General features: G+C 47.9%; 4 protein-coding genes across 5 annotated transcripts; 3 read left to right on the forward strand and 1 right to left on the reverse strand.

Moving 5' to 3' along the window:
- Window positions 1-2,183: 2,183 nt before the first annotated feature.
- LOC136520701 (protein Brevis radix-like 2) lies at window positions 2,184-3,062 on the forward strand. The gene is made up of 3 exons (XM_066514342.1): window positions 2,184-2,351; window positions 2,450-2,821; window positions 2,943-3,062. The coding sequence occupies exons 1-3, from the start codon at window positions 2,217-2,219 to the stop codon at window positions 3,015-3,017; spliced, it is 582 nt and encodes a 193-aa protein (XP_066370439.1). The 5' UTR covers window positions 2,184-2,216; the 3' UTR covers window positions 3,018-3,062.
- Window positions 3,063-3,194: 132 nt separating this feature from the next.
- LOC136520700 (shikimate kinase 2, chloroplastic-like) lies at window positions 3,195-5,591 on the forward strand. Of its 2 annotated transcripts, XR_010775341.1 has the most exons (9): window positions 3,195-3,302; window positions 3,462-3,756; window positions 3,881-3,935; window positions 4,032-4,192; window positions 4,342-4,424; window positions 4,521-4,650; window positions 4,728-4,810; window positions 4,942-5,006; window positions 5,133-5,188. XR_010775341.1 is itself a non-coding variant. In XM_066514340.1 (8 exons), the coding sequence occupies exons 1-8, from the start codon at window positions 3,508-3,510 to the stop codon at window positions 5,235-5,237; spliced, it is 918 nt and encodes a 305-aa protein (XP_066370437.1). In that variant the 5' UTR covers window positions 3,505-3,507; the 3' UTR covers window positions 5,238-5,591. The 2 variants fall into 2 exon arrangements, 1 of the variants encoding a protein (XP_066370437.1); XM_066514340.1 differs by lacking the exon at window positions 3,195-3,302 and having other exon boundaries at window positions 3,505-3,756; window positions 4,728-4,773; window positions 4,918-5,006; window positions 5,133-5,591.
- A 156-nt stretch (window positions 5,592-5,747) lies between these two features.
- On the reverse strand, window positions 5,748-7,192 carry LOC136520699 (transcription termination factor MTEF1, chloroplastic-like). The gene has a single exon (XM_066514339.1). It carries the CDS (start codon window positions 7,127-7,129, stop codon window positions 5,924-5,926), a length of 1,206 nt encoding a protein of 401 aa, XP_066370436.1. The 5' UTR covers window positions 7,130-7,192; the 3' UTR covers window positions 5,748-5,923.
- A 4,664-nt stretch (window positions 7,193-11,856) lies between these two features.
- Window positions 11,857-13,945, forward strand: LOC136522670 (UDP-glycosyltransferase 73C12-like). Its single transcript, XM_066516481.1, has one exon. The coding sequence runs from the start codon at window positions 12,155-12,157 to the stop codon at window positions 13,679-13,681; it is 1,527 nt and encodes a 508-aa protein (XP_066372578.1). The 5' UTR covers window positions 11,857-12,154; the 3' UTR covers window positions 13,682-13,945.
- The last annotated feature ends 764 nt before the right edge of the window (window positions 13,946-14,709 follow it).

Raw genomic sequence — 14,709 nt, forward strand, 5'->3', positions numbered from 1 at the left:
TCTTCAGATCTACTGCGCAGTGGGCCGCGGGGCGGCACGACCTGCTATTTTCGCTGTGCTTCACGGGCCGGCCCAGCCCGAAAACGTCCCATAGTGCCGTGCTTGGGCCGCTGGATAGGCCCGTGGGCCTATAAGGCATGGCCTAGGGGGCATGGCGTGACGTGTCGGCCCGCCAATCGGGTCGTGCCTGGCACGGGCCTGTGCCGTGCCGGGCCAGTCCGGCCCGTTGCCCATCTATACTTGCTGCTTTAAATTTTGACCCCGTTCGCTTCACTGAAAAAAACAGGCTGAAACACTGTTCCGACTGATTTGTTGTGAGAGAAAAACACTGTTCCGGCTGAAAAAACAGGCTGAAAAGTACAGATTATAAGAGAAGCGGGGCCTTTGTTGGTTTTGGCGGTGTCTTGCTTAACTGATAACCAATTGATTTCGCTGCGAGATTGGCGAAGACCAAATTGGTCAAGGAGCACGACTCGCAAAAGCATTTGTTGTATAATTACTCAAATCATGTTTCCGCAGGTTGACAGGGCACGTGCGGATCACCGATTGGTGTCTGTGGGTGCCACGCTAACAACTGTGTAACAATTCCTTCACCCTCTTAATGAAATACGGGCCATGCACAAACGTATAAGAAGCTGGCCGAGGACCTCGCCAAGGTGATTGCTTTTTGTGATCTAATCAAGATTAGTGTACCTCATTGTAAACTCACATTAGTTGTTCCGTTTTATTTGTTTGAACTGTATATGCATTTGGAAACCTTCAAGCAGCATCTGATGCAGTCATCCTCCTCCAATCCCTGAATTTCTTTTTATGTTAGTTTGTGTTGTGCAAAGCAGTAAGGCAAAAATCATTGTGACCTTAACTGATGCATGAAACGATAGACATAAGAACCTGTGAGTAATAGATGCCAAAAGCAACTTCGTGGAACGGTAACGCCCCTTGCACAATGTCTCGTGACTCTCATCTACTTGTGGTTGCATCTTGTTACCACTATGTGTCACATGAGATGATACCGCCTCTGCATCATTTCTGAAGGTGAACTCAAGATATTCGAAAAGAGCATGCACACACAGACACACCACATAAAAGCAAAGCAACTAATCAATGAGATTAGTAACCTGCCTCATATCACCACTTAGAGTGTAAATTGAAAAATGTCAAGGTATACTAACTATTTGTGTTATTGACTAAAATTTGAACTTAAAAGTCAAATATCACATGTGTCCGCAGGACTTTTATTTGTATAAGTATAAAAACTGATGCAAAATATATTCAGATTTCCCATTAACTGAAAGACTTAGTTCAGTATTGCAGAGAGTAACACTATTAGATATGAATGTCTGTCAGAACTCACATGTCTTTGTCAAGTTGGTGCCTGATAATAATAATATTTAAAGCGTAAAATACATAGTGCTATTATGTTAGGTCAATTTGCATGGAAGTCATAAATTCAGTAAGCAGATTGATGCAAAATGATTTATTTCTTCTCGTTACAACGTACGGACATGTATACTGCTAAACACTAATGATCTGCTTAGCGTGAAAGGCATGGACTGGAATATAGATAGGCGCTGCAAGGAAATCACCAAGACACACCAACAGGCAGAGAATAAAATCTCTCGTTTCTCACGTGGGAGTACAACCGAACTGTCGCCAACATATGACAAGTTACGTCCTCGTCCTCCGTCCTGGAACCGGTCAGCTCGACGCGCTTTTTAAAGCTCTTTGGTACGGCATCTAAAACGGCTTGCCGGTGAAGCTAGAAAAACTGGTTTTTCTCGACTTCTAGTTCATTTTAACCCCGGTTTACAAAAACGACTTTACGCTACGGTGACTCGATTCCGAAGCCGGCATAAGCCGTGCCAAAAGGCCGAGACTGCGTCTCCGCTCGCAGCGCATCCACGGGCACCCGCTTGAGGGACTTCGGCATTTCACCCATCATCAGAAAACGGGTTTCGCAGTTTTATCACCCCTCAAAGTGGTTTCATAATTTTGCCATTATGAAACGGATGCAACCCGCTGGAATACACTTTGGGTAGTTTGAAGACGCATCCTTCCATTTCTACCCTCTGCTGTTTGAAGGTAGTTTGAAGGCGCCGGCAACGACCTAAAGCGAATCCGTTTCAGGTGCCTATCATGCACGAACAGTTTTGCACGCAATTGCTTGATCAAATGCATGATCAGCTAACGGAGCATCGAACGTGTGCAGCCGCGACATGTTCAACAAGTGGGAGGCGCAGCGGTGGTGGGGGGAGAACTACGACCGCGTGGTGGAGCTCTACAACGAGCAGACATTCAGCCGGCAGCAGGGCATCTCGACGCCGACGTCCTCCATCGACGACGCCACTCAGGTCCGTCGCCGACTCGCCGTCTCGACCGCCGGTCTAGCGTACGTTTTTGTGCTGTCGTCGTGGATCAGGCCACACCAACTGAAACTGTTGGCATGCAGAGAGACTCGTCGTTCTACTCCCACGCCGGCTCGACGAGGGAGAGCCCGGTGATCCTGCCGCCGACGGCAGCGGTGGGCAGGGAGCAGCCGATCGTCCGCGCCACTTCGTGCAGGGCCATGGCGGCGGCGGCGGCTTCCACGGCCCGAGCCGCGTGCAACCAGTCGTCCAGTGCCGTGCCGGACCCGTCGGACCACGTGTGGGCGCACCACTTCAACCTGCTCAACTCCGCGCCGGCGCCGCCGGCTGCTCCGCACCTGGACCCATCGCGCGCTACCACGTCATCCCTGGACGAGGCGTCCGTGTCCGTGAGCAACGCGAGCGACCTGGAGGCCACGGAGTGGGTGGAGCAGGACGAGCCCGGCTTCAGGCAAGTCAGTGGCCACACTAGCTATTCATTCTCCGGATGCAAGATTCATCGTCGGACATCTAATCATGCTGGAAATCTTGTTATGCTAATGGGATGTGATCTCGCGTTCTTGTTGCTGCAGCCAGGAGAGGTTCGGCGAGGATAGGGCCACGGTGTGGTGGGAGCAGAACAGAGACCGAATACACGCGCAGTACCTGTGACGTCGGAGCAAGCTAGCTAGAGTACTGTAGGGTGCATCGGCTCCACCTTGGCGAACGCAGCCGCGGCAGCGGCATGACCGCTGAAGGAGAGGATGGTCGGCGAGGAGGAGTCCGCGGGGGAGCCCTGCTCCGTGATGCACGAGTCCCAGCTGGTGTTGACCTTGGCGGCCTTGCGCGGGTGGTGCGGGTGCTCGGCCGCCACGGGCTGCTGCTGCTGCAGCATCGGCATCGTCGACAGCGCCGCCGCCACGGCGTGGTCCACCTCCCCCTGCCCGAACGCCACAGGTACTGCGCCGTCGATGAAAGTAACAGCAGCCACGTCCGTTTCATAATGGCAAAATTACGAAACCACTTTGAGGGTGTGAAACCCTGAAATGCCAAAGTCCCCCCGCTTGACCGCTCGCCCGCGCGCGCCTCCCGTTGCCTCGTGCTCTGCTCCCCCAGCGTCGCAGGCTGCTTCTTTGCCGTGTAGCACAGCGTGCCGCGGCCGATGGAGGCAGGTGCAGGCATGGCGATGCAGTCGCATGCGGCGGCCGCCGTTGGGCTCCGGAGCGCGATCCTCGGCGGCAGGGAGAAGCGGGCGCGGGCTGGGAGCCTGCGGGTCGGAGGACCTGCCGGTGCCGGAGCGAAGGCCATGGCCATGCGGACTCGAGGGACCAAGCCCGTCGCCCCGCTCTGGTGCGTCGATTCAGCTGACGAGAGCAAGCACAGTTTAGCTGACGAGGCCCTGCTATTAAAGGTAAATAAGAGTACATCAGATTCAAATTTCTTATACGAATGAAACCAAACATGGCACCATGTATCGCTTGCTTTCTGGCCATCTTTGTGATATGTATTTTCCATTTTTCCTAATGTAACTGCAGAGGAAATCTGAAGAAGTTCTATTCCACTTGAATGGGCAGTGCATTTACCTAGTTGGTAAGTTCTGAACTTCCGAGACCTCTCTGTTTGACCAAAATTACATATTGGCTTGTCTTCGCCTCAGTAACTAACAAGGGCGTGTTCATACTGAAGGAATGATGGGCTCTGGAAAAAGTACGGTGGGGAAGATCTTAGCTGAAGTTCTGGGTTATTCATTCTTTGATAGTGATAAGTTGGTAGAACAAGCAGTCAGCATGTCTTCTGTTGCTCAAATATTCAAGGTTCATAGTGAAGCGTTTTTCAGAGAGAATGGGGTAATATATTTCTTGATTATTTTGAATATTGTTTGCTGAATATTCCTTCCTATGTTGGCAAGATTTGTATAATTTCTGATGTTCGAAATTGTGATGTCCCAGCATAAAGGCTTATGCAGTGACAGTTTATTGTTTCTGTGCTGTTGTAGAGTTGTGCCTTGAGGGATTTGTCCTCAATGAGGCGACTAGTTGTTGCAACTGGAGGTGCTGCTGTTATTAGGACAATTAACTGGTATTGAAAAAAATATCTGGTTCCATGTCTTGTGATTTTGACCTTGTTGTGTCTTCCCAAACAAATAATATTTCCGATTGTTTCTTATAAATTCAGGAATTACATGAAGAAAGGTCTATCTGTTTGGTTGGATGTACCTTTGGATGCCCTCGCGAAGCGCATTGCTCGAGTAGGGACTGCTTCTCGTCCTCTTTTAGACCAGCCATGCGATGATCGATACACAGCGGTAGCTACTTTGATCCTTCAAGATGTGTTGCTTGAGTATCCATAATACTTCAAATCGCTGAAATATTTTTGCTTTAGGCTTTCTCAAAACTAAGTATGCTTGCGGAGCAAAGAGGTGATGCTTCAAGAGAAACCCTAGGACAAACATAATTTCTTACAAGGTCTCCATCTCTAGAATATTCCCTATATTCATTATTACATATGGCACTCATTCTTTCGCAATACACAAGTTTCTGCCCTTCATGCATAAAACATTGCCTAACAGTGCATCACACTGCATTTATCTGTGCAGAGATTGCAGCTAAGCAGGGCCACGGTGATGTTTCTATGCTAACACCGACCAATATCGCTATTGAGGTTCTGTACTCATTCTCCATTCATGTGCAATTGTTATTGTTCAATCGGCGTTCTGTATTTTGGCCACAGATTTTGTAACCACCCCCCCCCCCCCCCCCCCTACCGTCAAATCATGCTAATTTTCAGGCGCTACTCAAGATTGGGAGCTTCGTCACTGAAGATCCCACAACCAATGACCTTGCTGGCAACTTACAAGCTGATTCTCAGAGTCGCAGGATAAAGGCCTTGTAGAATTTTGACCCCTTTGTACCGTGTATCAGTAGAGTGCAGCTCTTACAATATTTATTTGTTCTTTTTACTGGAATCCAAGAAAAGGATGATTTTGTTGTAGGGAAATTGTAGAAATCCAATGGTAAACGGTTCATTTTCTGTAGAAAAGTCTAAAAAATAATTTTCAAGGGGGCCATGAAATTTCTCCAATTTCAACTGGTTACGTTACGCTTCAAGAAAGCCCCTGAGGTCCAAGGCCATTGGGAAGATCCACTATTAGAATTGTATAGCCTAACACATTGCTTATACCACAAGTTGTACTAACCTTTACATATGGCTATATATATGAAAGGCATCCTCAGCATAGGTGTGAGGTGTTCCCCTAATTATGGTGTGAGGTGTTCCCCTAATTCATTGTCTCCACTTGATTTACCTCTCTACATGGTATTATGAGTCAAGCATATACATAATAGAATTATGGCAGATGATTCTTTTGAAACTGTTGGCAACAAAGGTTTGAGCCAACTTCAACAACAGAGAGCAAAGATAAATCTAGGCTTCTAGCCCTGATCATAACCATGCCACATCATCTTATTTACCAGAAGTCAATTCTACAAACAAAGCTGCTGGATGTAGCAGTTAGGCAAGAAAAGAAACAAAATTACCAGCTCACTGCTAAGTGTCAAAACATTGCTGCTCACTAAGGGTTAAACACTTGCCAAGTCGGTGCTGGGTTCATGCAATCTGAGGGTAGTGGGCGCCTCTCCTCTGCAAGCAGCAGCATAATCTAGGGCGAGGCTTGGTGCAGCTTCCTTGTAAGGGCGTATGAACTTCTCCATGAAGACATTCTCACTCACCTGGACAGCGGTGTAGTAGCTCCGGTCCTGCTCCAATAATCCATTTTCCTTCAGGTAATTCACAACATAGTGCCGGGGCATGAGGCGGCGTTCCAAGCTATATGTAAGCAGAGCAGGCCTGTGAGCAATGTACTCTGGCTCCAACCCAACCTTTGTGATCAGGAACTCTGACATGCGGCGCAGCCTGTCCGTGGAGTGCTTGAGCACCAATGGCAGCTTGGAAACCGCAACGCCCACCTCAGCATCCGACCACCGAAACGTTGTCTTCAAAAACTCCACCTTAGCTTTGATCTTTTCCTCGCTGAGGAACGCGACAGCCAGCAGTGCGTGCCTAAACATCCCAGTGCCACGAGACACACCGACAGCTTCAGCTCGCTCCACCATTGTCCGGACGCGTTCTGGGTTGGTGGTGATCAGCCTAGGGACGGGTATGGACAGCTTGGCAATATCACAAGCATCTAGCCCGCACTCCATCAGGAACGCGACGTTGGGCTTAACCACGCGCTCGAGGTCGGAGCTGAGGAGGTAGGCGTTGCTCCTGAGAGCATGGAGGAGGTTCTCGAAGGAACCGAAGAGGGGGACGTAATACTGCAGCTTGGAGACGACGGAGGGGCGGCGGAAGCGCGCGGGGTCGACGAGGACGAGGCGGGCGATCTGGGACGGAGAGAGGCCGAGGTCCCGGAGCTCCACGAGACGCGGGGCCAGCGTCCGCTCGACCTCGGAGCAGAGAAGCTTGGGGTCATAGGCGATGGCGGCGGCGATGTCGGCCTCGGAAAGACCGAGGTCCGAGAGGAAGGCGAGCACGGCGTCGGGCCTGGAGGGAGACTTGAGGTGCGAGAGCACCTTGGAGGCCTTGAGCGCCTGCACAGGGGTTAGGTGGCATGTGGCGACGAGGTAGTCCTCGACGGCGAAGGGGGCAGCGCGGCTAGCCGAGTCGGCGGCGGAGAATCGAGTCGTGGGGAGACGGCATTGGTGGCGCAACGAGAGGAGAGTGACGGTCGTGCGGGGACGGACGGAGAGAGGGAGGTGTTGTTTCTGGACAAGGAGCATGGACATGGCTGCCGGCGCCGGCGGGGACGAGGATGGTACAGTGGGAGAGGAAACGCTATGGCCTATGTGGGTGGGCTGGTGGTTACCGCACAAAATGCGCAACTTTTTTCATTGTAAATAAATATAATATAAAAAAAAGGAATAACCAGGTTATCCAAAACTTGGCAGAAAACAAAGGGAAACTAACCGGAATCAATTCAATTTCACAAAAAAAAAAGAAATAAGGAAAAAAATTACAGTAGTATATTTATCAAAAATCTCGTCTCCCACGGAAAAAAATCTCTTCCTTGCTGCTAGTGATAGAATTTTGCCCACTTTTATTTTGTTACCAAGCCTCTCCTTGTTAGTGATTGCTATATTAGAGCCTCTCCAATAGTTTCTAAAAATCCCTTGGTAAATTAACAAATTTTCAAGTGACTAAAAAAAGTTGGAAGCATATTTGTTGTCTTTCTTCAACTGTTTCTAAAAATTTCGCTTTTAAAAGATAGAAGGTAATTTTGTATTAGGAATCTCGAACTATTTCTAAATTACCGAACCATTATTATATTTTCTTTCTCGTACATTTATATTAGGAACTCTGTCCTACTCATTATTCTTTACTATGTTCTTTCATCTTTTGATTCGCCGATGGATACGTGCGCATATTTATCTGTGCGTGCGATTAGGTGGATCCCGAGTGCGAAAAGATTGAGAGTTGAGACAGAGAGTAGATTTTTCAATGTTGCCAAAAAATCAAGATTGGAAGTGAGTTTTGAAAACTCTTGGAGATGCTCTTATGTTCCTTTTCTTTCATTCTTATAGCTGAGAAGGAACCATTGGAAATCATTTAATTATATTGCATTCACGTTATATGAAAAATAAGTCTAAGTCATAAACAAAAGAGTTGTATCTCAATGAGTTGTGAGACATGCATGCATCCAAGGTACCGTTTAGATGCTGAAATTTTTGGCGAAATGACACTATAGCAGTTTCGTTGTTATTTGGCAATTAGTGTCCAATCATAGTCTAATTAGGCTTAAAAGATTCGTCTCGTGAATTTCGTCTAAACTGTGTAATTAGTTTTATTTTTTATTTATATTTAATGCTTCATGCATGCGTCTAAAGATTCGATGTGACGGGGAATCTTGAAAAATTTGGCATTTTGGGTGGAACTAAACAGGGCCCAATTCAAATAATTTGACATAGCAGAACCTCACAATAGATTTACACATGCATACTTCAGGATCACAAATTCATACATGAGTGGCCCAGATAAGCTAACATCTCACGTAATATTCACAGTATAACCATACACAGGCTTCATAGAGCTTGTGATTTTCTTTGCATATATGAACCTTGATGTGTACAGCTATAGTATATATATATATGATTTTTCTTCAAGAAAAAGCATATGAAGAAGAATCATACATATGCTCCATAGCTGCATACATGGTTCACAGATGCAAACAAAATCACAAACATAACGAACTCACCCTTAACCCAATCAACGTGTGCTCGCCGCTGCGATTCTCCCTCCGTTGCAGTCGTGACTCGTGAGGCCACCCATCATCGTCCCCCACGACTGTCATCCATTGTCTTGCCCATGTTGTCCAAGCCTTCACCACATCCTAGCTCGTGTTGTCTACGGCCTTGTCCGTGTCTATAAGGCCACAAGGGCCAGCCTCAGGCGTTCAAATCGAACGCCTAGCGACACTGCTTGCCAGGCTGATTCTTCACGTTTCAAACCAAACAGGTCTTATACTATCTCCAACAACAGCACCCAAAATAAAAGACTTATTTCATGTTTAGGTAGCGCTACAGGCAAAATGTTCAATACCTATTTTTTTTCTTCTTCAACAAGAAGACCCAAAAGAGAATCCTATGTGCAAATAGGTCTTTAGGAGAGACGATACTCAGATTTAGGTTATGTCTCTCCTGATACTTAAAATAGGTCTCCTGTATAGATACTGTTAGAGACTAATATACTACCGTTGGAGACTCATTTTAGATTTGAGTGCCGTTATGATCACACGTTGCAAGCATGCTCCATAGCTGAGCGGCCAATGTGCCAATGCCACTTCCCTGCACCTACCTTTTTTAGCAAACTTCCCTGCACCTACCTGCATGACTGGCCTAAGCACCACCGTTGGCCCTAGCCTAGGGCACAGAGCGGCACCCGAAACTGGCCTGAGAGGCGCCGATGGCCCAAGCAGTCAGGGTGGGCGTTCGGTTCTCGGTTCGGTTTCGGTTCGGTTCCTTCGGTTATCGAAGAAATTCGGTTCCTAGAAAACGGGAACCGATCGGTTCCAAAAATTTTTAGGAACCGAGCATTTCGGTTTTCGGTTATTTCGGTTCGGTTTCGGTTCTAACCGAACTAACCGAATTTTTTCAGAAGAACTCAAGACAATAATAAATATACTTGTTCTAAGGCAAATTTATGCAACACTATATTCATTTTTAATAATAATAATATATAAGAAAACAATAGCAATATAGTAACACAAAAATATAACAGTTCAAATATAAAACACTACATATAATCCTACAAAATACAAGTAAGTGAAGTATAATTCATGTAATTCGGTTCTTTCGGTTAATTCGGTTAACCGAGAGTAGGAACCGAATTTTCTTCGGTTATTTCGGTTCTTCAATATCAGGAACCGAATAAGGAACCAAAATTGTCGGTTCCGGTTCTTTCGGTTTCGGTTCCGGTTCTTTCGGTTCGGTTCTCGATTCTCGATTATTTTTGCCCAGCCTTACCAAGCAGCCGAGCGGCTCCCGTGCCCTGGCTCCTGTGGCCTGCAAAGGATGCGAGTGTGAATGCCTCCTGGGCTCCTGGCCCGCATGGCCACAGGGATCCGCTCGCATGGGCCACAGGAGCTACAGGAGGGAAGGGTGAGAGAACAACAGTATGTTCGGCTGGGGCTGAAACGATCGTATACGATCGTGGATTATTACTGCTGGCTGATTTGGTATGAGAAAAAAATACTGTCCTGGCTAGAAATTTACGATCGTTTACGACCAAACGAACATGTTGCAAGAAGCTAGGGGCATTTCCATCCCATCCTCAAACGTCTGACAAGGTGACTCAACATTTTAACCGAGATGGCTAGCAAAAGTGACGGGGACATAAAATTCTGAGCTAGTGTCAAATAGACACTATTCACCCAAACGGTCGTTTAGCCCATTTACACACCGTATAAATGCTGCATAGTGGTACATTGTTTTCGTTTAATTTGCCGTTTAGTCCATTTAAACAGACATTTTGCCCATTTAAGTGACCGTTTATGTCAAATAATAGCTAAACAGTAGGTGCCTGACTGTTTACTGTTTAGTATTTAGAATAATATTGTAAATAGGGTACTCTAAACTTTAGAGAGACACATAAGAAATAAGTGAGTTTGCCGGTATCATATATATAGATAATTTTATAAAAATGCTCCAAAACAAAATGGTAAGTAGAGGAGCAAACAAGTTATATAATAGAGAAATAAAGAAGAAAACACAACTCCGCCATAAAAAATCGGACATAGCAGTAATATTTTAGGCTATGTTTGTAAACTCGAGAACTTTGCAAAAAAAAGTGCCATACTCTGCCGTCGGGGAATAAGGGCGTGATTGGTTGCTCCGGGGTCGGCGAGCTGGGATGGAGTGACTGTCGAGGCTCTTTCTAGCCATGATGAGACTATATATTTTGTTGTGTTTGGTTGTCTTTGTTGTTGGTCCAGTACGAGACGAGGTCATGTTTGGTTGCATGCATGCATTAGAGTTTTGGGTGTATGACACATGGACCTCTGCACCATGCGTAAATTAAGCCATTCCGGCTCGTGAGGGCAAGCCAAATCGAGATGACTGAGGCATGCGGGGTGGAGGGGGGGGGGGGGGGTTGGAAGGAAGCAGGCAAATGGTTCAAGGCAATGAACCAAACAAGATCAAAGTGCACGAAACTATGCCAGATGGGCCTTTGGACGCCACCAGCAGGGCAACCGATCACGCCCTAAGAGTGTTTATAGAAATATTTGTCGATGGCTTAAGAAAAACGACAGTACAAATGGTCTTACATAGCTGTTTTCTTAAGCTACCGCTAGTACAAATAAATATATAGCGGTTCTCTTAAGTCTTAACTGGTTGCCATGTTGATGTTGATATCTATTTATAATATTGATGGTAGGTTAGGTGAACCATCGTCAGAACAAATAGATATACTTATATTGGTGGTATCCTTATACAACCGCTAGTGGAAACTTGTCTATATTGACTGGTTCATCGTCCTGTTCGCTTGGGCTTGTTTGGCTGATAAGCCATGACTGAAAATATTGTTGGCTGATTTGGTATGAGAGAAAAATATTGTTCGTTGGCTGAAAAAGCATGGCTTATAAGCCAAACAAGTTGAAACGAACAGAGTGCATGTCCTTGGTCCTGTGCTTTCGTTCCTACTGGCACCTACTCTTTATAAACCGCTGGTGGAAGAAAAAGCGCGTTAAAAAAAAACTATTTCTGTACTGTGAACTCTAAAGCAGCAGAGTTCAGGTATCGTATAGCTCTCTAAAAGGGTAACTGAGATTTTAGCAATAGTTGCCTTGCTTTATTTAACAAAGTGACACAAAGAATACTTTTAGCTAGTGATTTAAAGAAACATGAGCAATTGCCCATTTCATTTAAGAGCGTTAACAACGCCTTGTATGCCAAACCTACACTGCCTCTTATTCTAGAATGAGTTGCAACATCATTGTTTACGTCACTGGTAACTTGTAAGCAGCGTCCTTTTGTTATGCAGTCGATCAGTACAAAGGTAGTAGTGGCAATGAAATTGCGGTGTCTCTCAGTTAGTCTAGTCAGGTGCGATATAGCCTTGTCGATGATGTGCATCAGGCCTTGGAACCGTCGTTCCCGCCGATGCCTCCACCACCTTTGTTTTCGCCGCCCGCAAAACCTTGTTTCCTATTTAAGACATCGGACTAACACACAAGAATCCTATCGAAAGTCCAAAACACGCAAGCAAGAACACTTAACACAGTAGGTCCTCTCGGATCGAGCTTGAAAAGCTGCCAAATGGCAATAGAAGACTTAGCGAATGGCCGCCCGACGGCGAACGACAGCGGCGGCTGCGACGTCAAGGCGCACTTCGTGTTCATCCCGCTGATGTTTCAGGGACACCTGATCCCGGCGGTCGACACCGCGCTGCTGCTAGCCACCCACGGCGCTCTCGCCAGCGTCGTCGTCACCCCGTCCAACACCGGGCGGATCCGGCCGACCCTCGACTTCGCCCGAAAGTCTGGCCTGGCGGTCCGACTCGTGGAGCTCCCGCTCGACCTCGCCGCGGAAGGGCTGCCCGACGGCGCCGACGACGTCGACAAGGTGCCGCCGAGTCTCTGGACCAACTACTTCCGCGCCCTGGCGCGCCTCCGGGAGCCGCTGGAGCGGCACCTCCGCGAGCACGCGCCGTACCCGACGTGCGTCGTGGCGGACTTCTGCCACCCGTGGGCTAGGGAGCTCGCGGCGAGCCTCGAGGTCCCGCGGCTCTCTTTCTTCAGCATGTGCGCCTTCTGCCTCCTCTGCCAGCACAACGTCGAGAGGTTCAACGCGTACGACGGCGTGGCCGATGACCACGAGCTGGTCGTCGTGCCCGGTCTGGAGAAAAGGATCGAGGTGTCGAGGGCTCAGGCTCCTGGCTTCTTCCGGGGGATCCCCGGGTTCGAGAAGTTCGCGGACGATACCGAGCAAGTGCTGGCCGAGGCCGACGGCATCGTCACCAACAGCTTCGTGGAGATGGAGCCGGAGTACGTCGCCGGCTACGCGGAAGCCAGGGCGATGAAGGTGTGGACCGTCGGGCCGGTGTCTCTGTTCCACCAGCGCACTGCGACGCTGGCGTCGAGAGGGAACACCGCCGCCATCGGTGCTGACGATTGCCTCCGGTGGCTCGACGGCAAGGAGCCGAACTCCGTCGTGTACGTCAGCTTCGGGAGCCTCGCGCACGCGCAGCCGAAGCAGGTCGTGGAGCTCGGTCTCGGGCTGGAGGCTTCGGGGCACCCGTTCATCTGGGTGGTGAAGAACGCCGAGCAATACGGCGAGGAAGTGGCCGAGTTCCTACACGAGCTCGAGGCGCGCGTCGCCGGGCGCGGCCTGCTCATCAGGGGGTGGGCGCCCCAGGTGCTGATCCTGTCGCACGCAGCCACCGGCAGCTTCGTGACGCACTGCGGGTGGAACTCGACCATGGAGGCCGTCACGGCCGGGCTGCCGGTGGTGACGTGGCCGCACTTCTCAGACCAATTCTTAAACGCCAAGCTCGCTGTGGAGGTGCTGGAGATCGGCGTGGACGTCGGGGTGACGGAGCCGCTCATGTACCAGCTTGAGGAGAAGGAGATCGTGGTGGCCAGAGATGTGGTGGAGAAGGCGGTGAGGGACATCATGCACGGAGGAGACGAGGGGGAGGAGCGGAGGAGGAAGGCACGAGGGCTTGCGGCCAAGGCCAGGACTGCCGTGGAGAAAGGCGGATCGTCGCACGCGAACCTGCTGGATTTGATCAACTGCTTCAAGTTCAAGGTGGACGCGGGATGTCGTCCTTTCGGGACTGCGTGAGCAAATGAGCATCACGCAATACGTTTGACAGGACAAACAGTTTTTCCCATTTCAAAATCTGCTAGTATTATACTGCGGCGTCATCTACTTGCCACTATGAGCCAGCTGCAGTCTGCAATTCTCCACTTCTGTTAAAGTTTCAAGATTATGTTTTGTTATTTTACAGAGGTGTATATGTTGGGGTAAAAAAAAAACTCTATGCTCATGCTAATCACTTATCTATGCTAAGTTTAGATGTGGAGTGATAGATGACATTTATCTTTATGCAAACCCCTTTTATTATTCCTTGGTTTGCTAATGCCCAATTACATAATCCCTTGAGTATATTATATTAGTTACTAGCAAAAATGCCCGTGCATTGCAACGGGAGAAAAAAATTATGAAATATTCATGAGAAACGACCATGGGAATGATACATGACATCCATAATATAAGTTAATGTTGGTAACAATCCTCTTAAGCCCGTATCGGACTAAAATACAACCACCTAGCTAATTATGGACGTTTCATCCATAACCAGCAAATTAAAACAGCACTGAGTTATGGCCCTAACAAAGTACAAGTCCATCTATAATTATACTACCACACATTATACTCCACACATTCTACTCCTAAGTTATACATGTACAGTCTTGGGCAAAAAAAAAATTTATACATGTACAGCAACGCCACCTACCACATCCTAGTTTTAGCTATATCCATCTAACATTCTGCAACTAAGTTAGGAAGCACATTTTCCATAGGCACTGGGGTCGATGCCCATTTTCCATAGAGGCACAACTCGCTGAATTGTCTTTCACTTGCTCTATCCCTAAATAAACAAAACAAAAGTAGTTCGGCTTCATCCAAGAGTTACCTAAATAAGTCAAGCACATACCTATAAATTAGAATCCTATCGAGCTTTCAGCCAGTCCTCTTATAGAATGAAGTCAACAACTCCCTGCAGCGCATAATTTAGAGTCACCTTAGTTTCAAACTGTCACCTCTTCATTCACAGCTCTTATGAACACAATCGATACAAATTGCCT

The sequence above is a fragment of the Miscanthus floridulus genome, chromosome 18, assembly GCF_019320115.1.
Source record: "Miscanthus floridulus cultivar M001 chromosome 18, ASM1932011v1, whole genome shotgun sequence".
In the NCBI taxonomy this organism is placed as follows: Eukaryota; Viridiplantae; Streptophyta; class Magnoliopsida; order Poales; family Poaceae; genus Miscanthus; species Miscanthus floridulus.

What these genes read in the sequence shown, in the direction of transcription:
- LOC136520700 (XM_066514340.1), top strand. Translation starts at nt 3,508, where the DNA reads ATGGAGGCAGGTGCAGGCATGGCGATGCAGTCGCATGCGGCGGCCGCC. An exon ending in GTTATTAGGACAATTAACTG is followed by an intron (nt 4,425 to 4,520) that starts GTATTGAAAAAA and finishes TTATAAATTCAG; the next exon opens with GAATTACATGAAGAAAGGTC. An exon ending in CGACCAATATCGCTATTGAG is followed by an intron (nt 5,007 to 5,132) that starts GTTCTGTACTCA and finishes GCTAATTTTCAG; the next exon opens with GCGCTACTCAAGATTGGGAG.
- LOC136520699 (XM_066514339.1), bottom strand. Translation starts at nt 7,129, where the DNA reads ATGTCCATGCTCCTTGTCCAGAAACAACACCTCCCTCTCTCCGTCCGT.
- LOC136522670 (XM_066516481.1), top strand. Translation starts at nt 12,155, where the DNA reads ATGGCAATAGAAGACTTAGCGAATGGCCGCCCGACGGCGAACGACAGC.
- LOC136520701 (XM_066514342.1), top strand. Translation starts at nt 2,217, where the DNA reads ATGTTCAACAAGTGGGAGGCGCAGCGGTGGTGGGGGGAGAACTACGAC. An exon ending in CCATCGACGACGCCACTCAG is followed by an intron (nt 2,352 to 2,449) that starts GTCCGTCGCCGA and finishes GTTGGCATGCAG; the next exon opens with AGAGACTCGTCGTTCTACTC. An exon ending in ACGAGCCCGGCTTCAGGCAA is followed by an intron (nt 2,822 to 2,942) that starts GTCAGTGGCCAC and finishes TGCTGCAGCCAG; the next exon opens with GAGAGGTTCGGCGAGGATAG.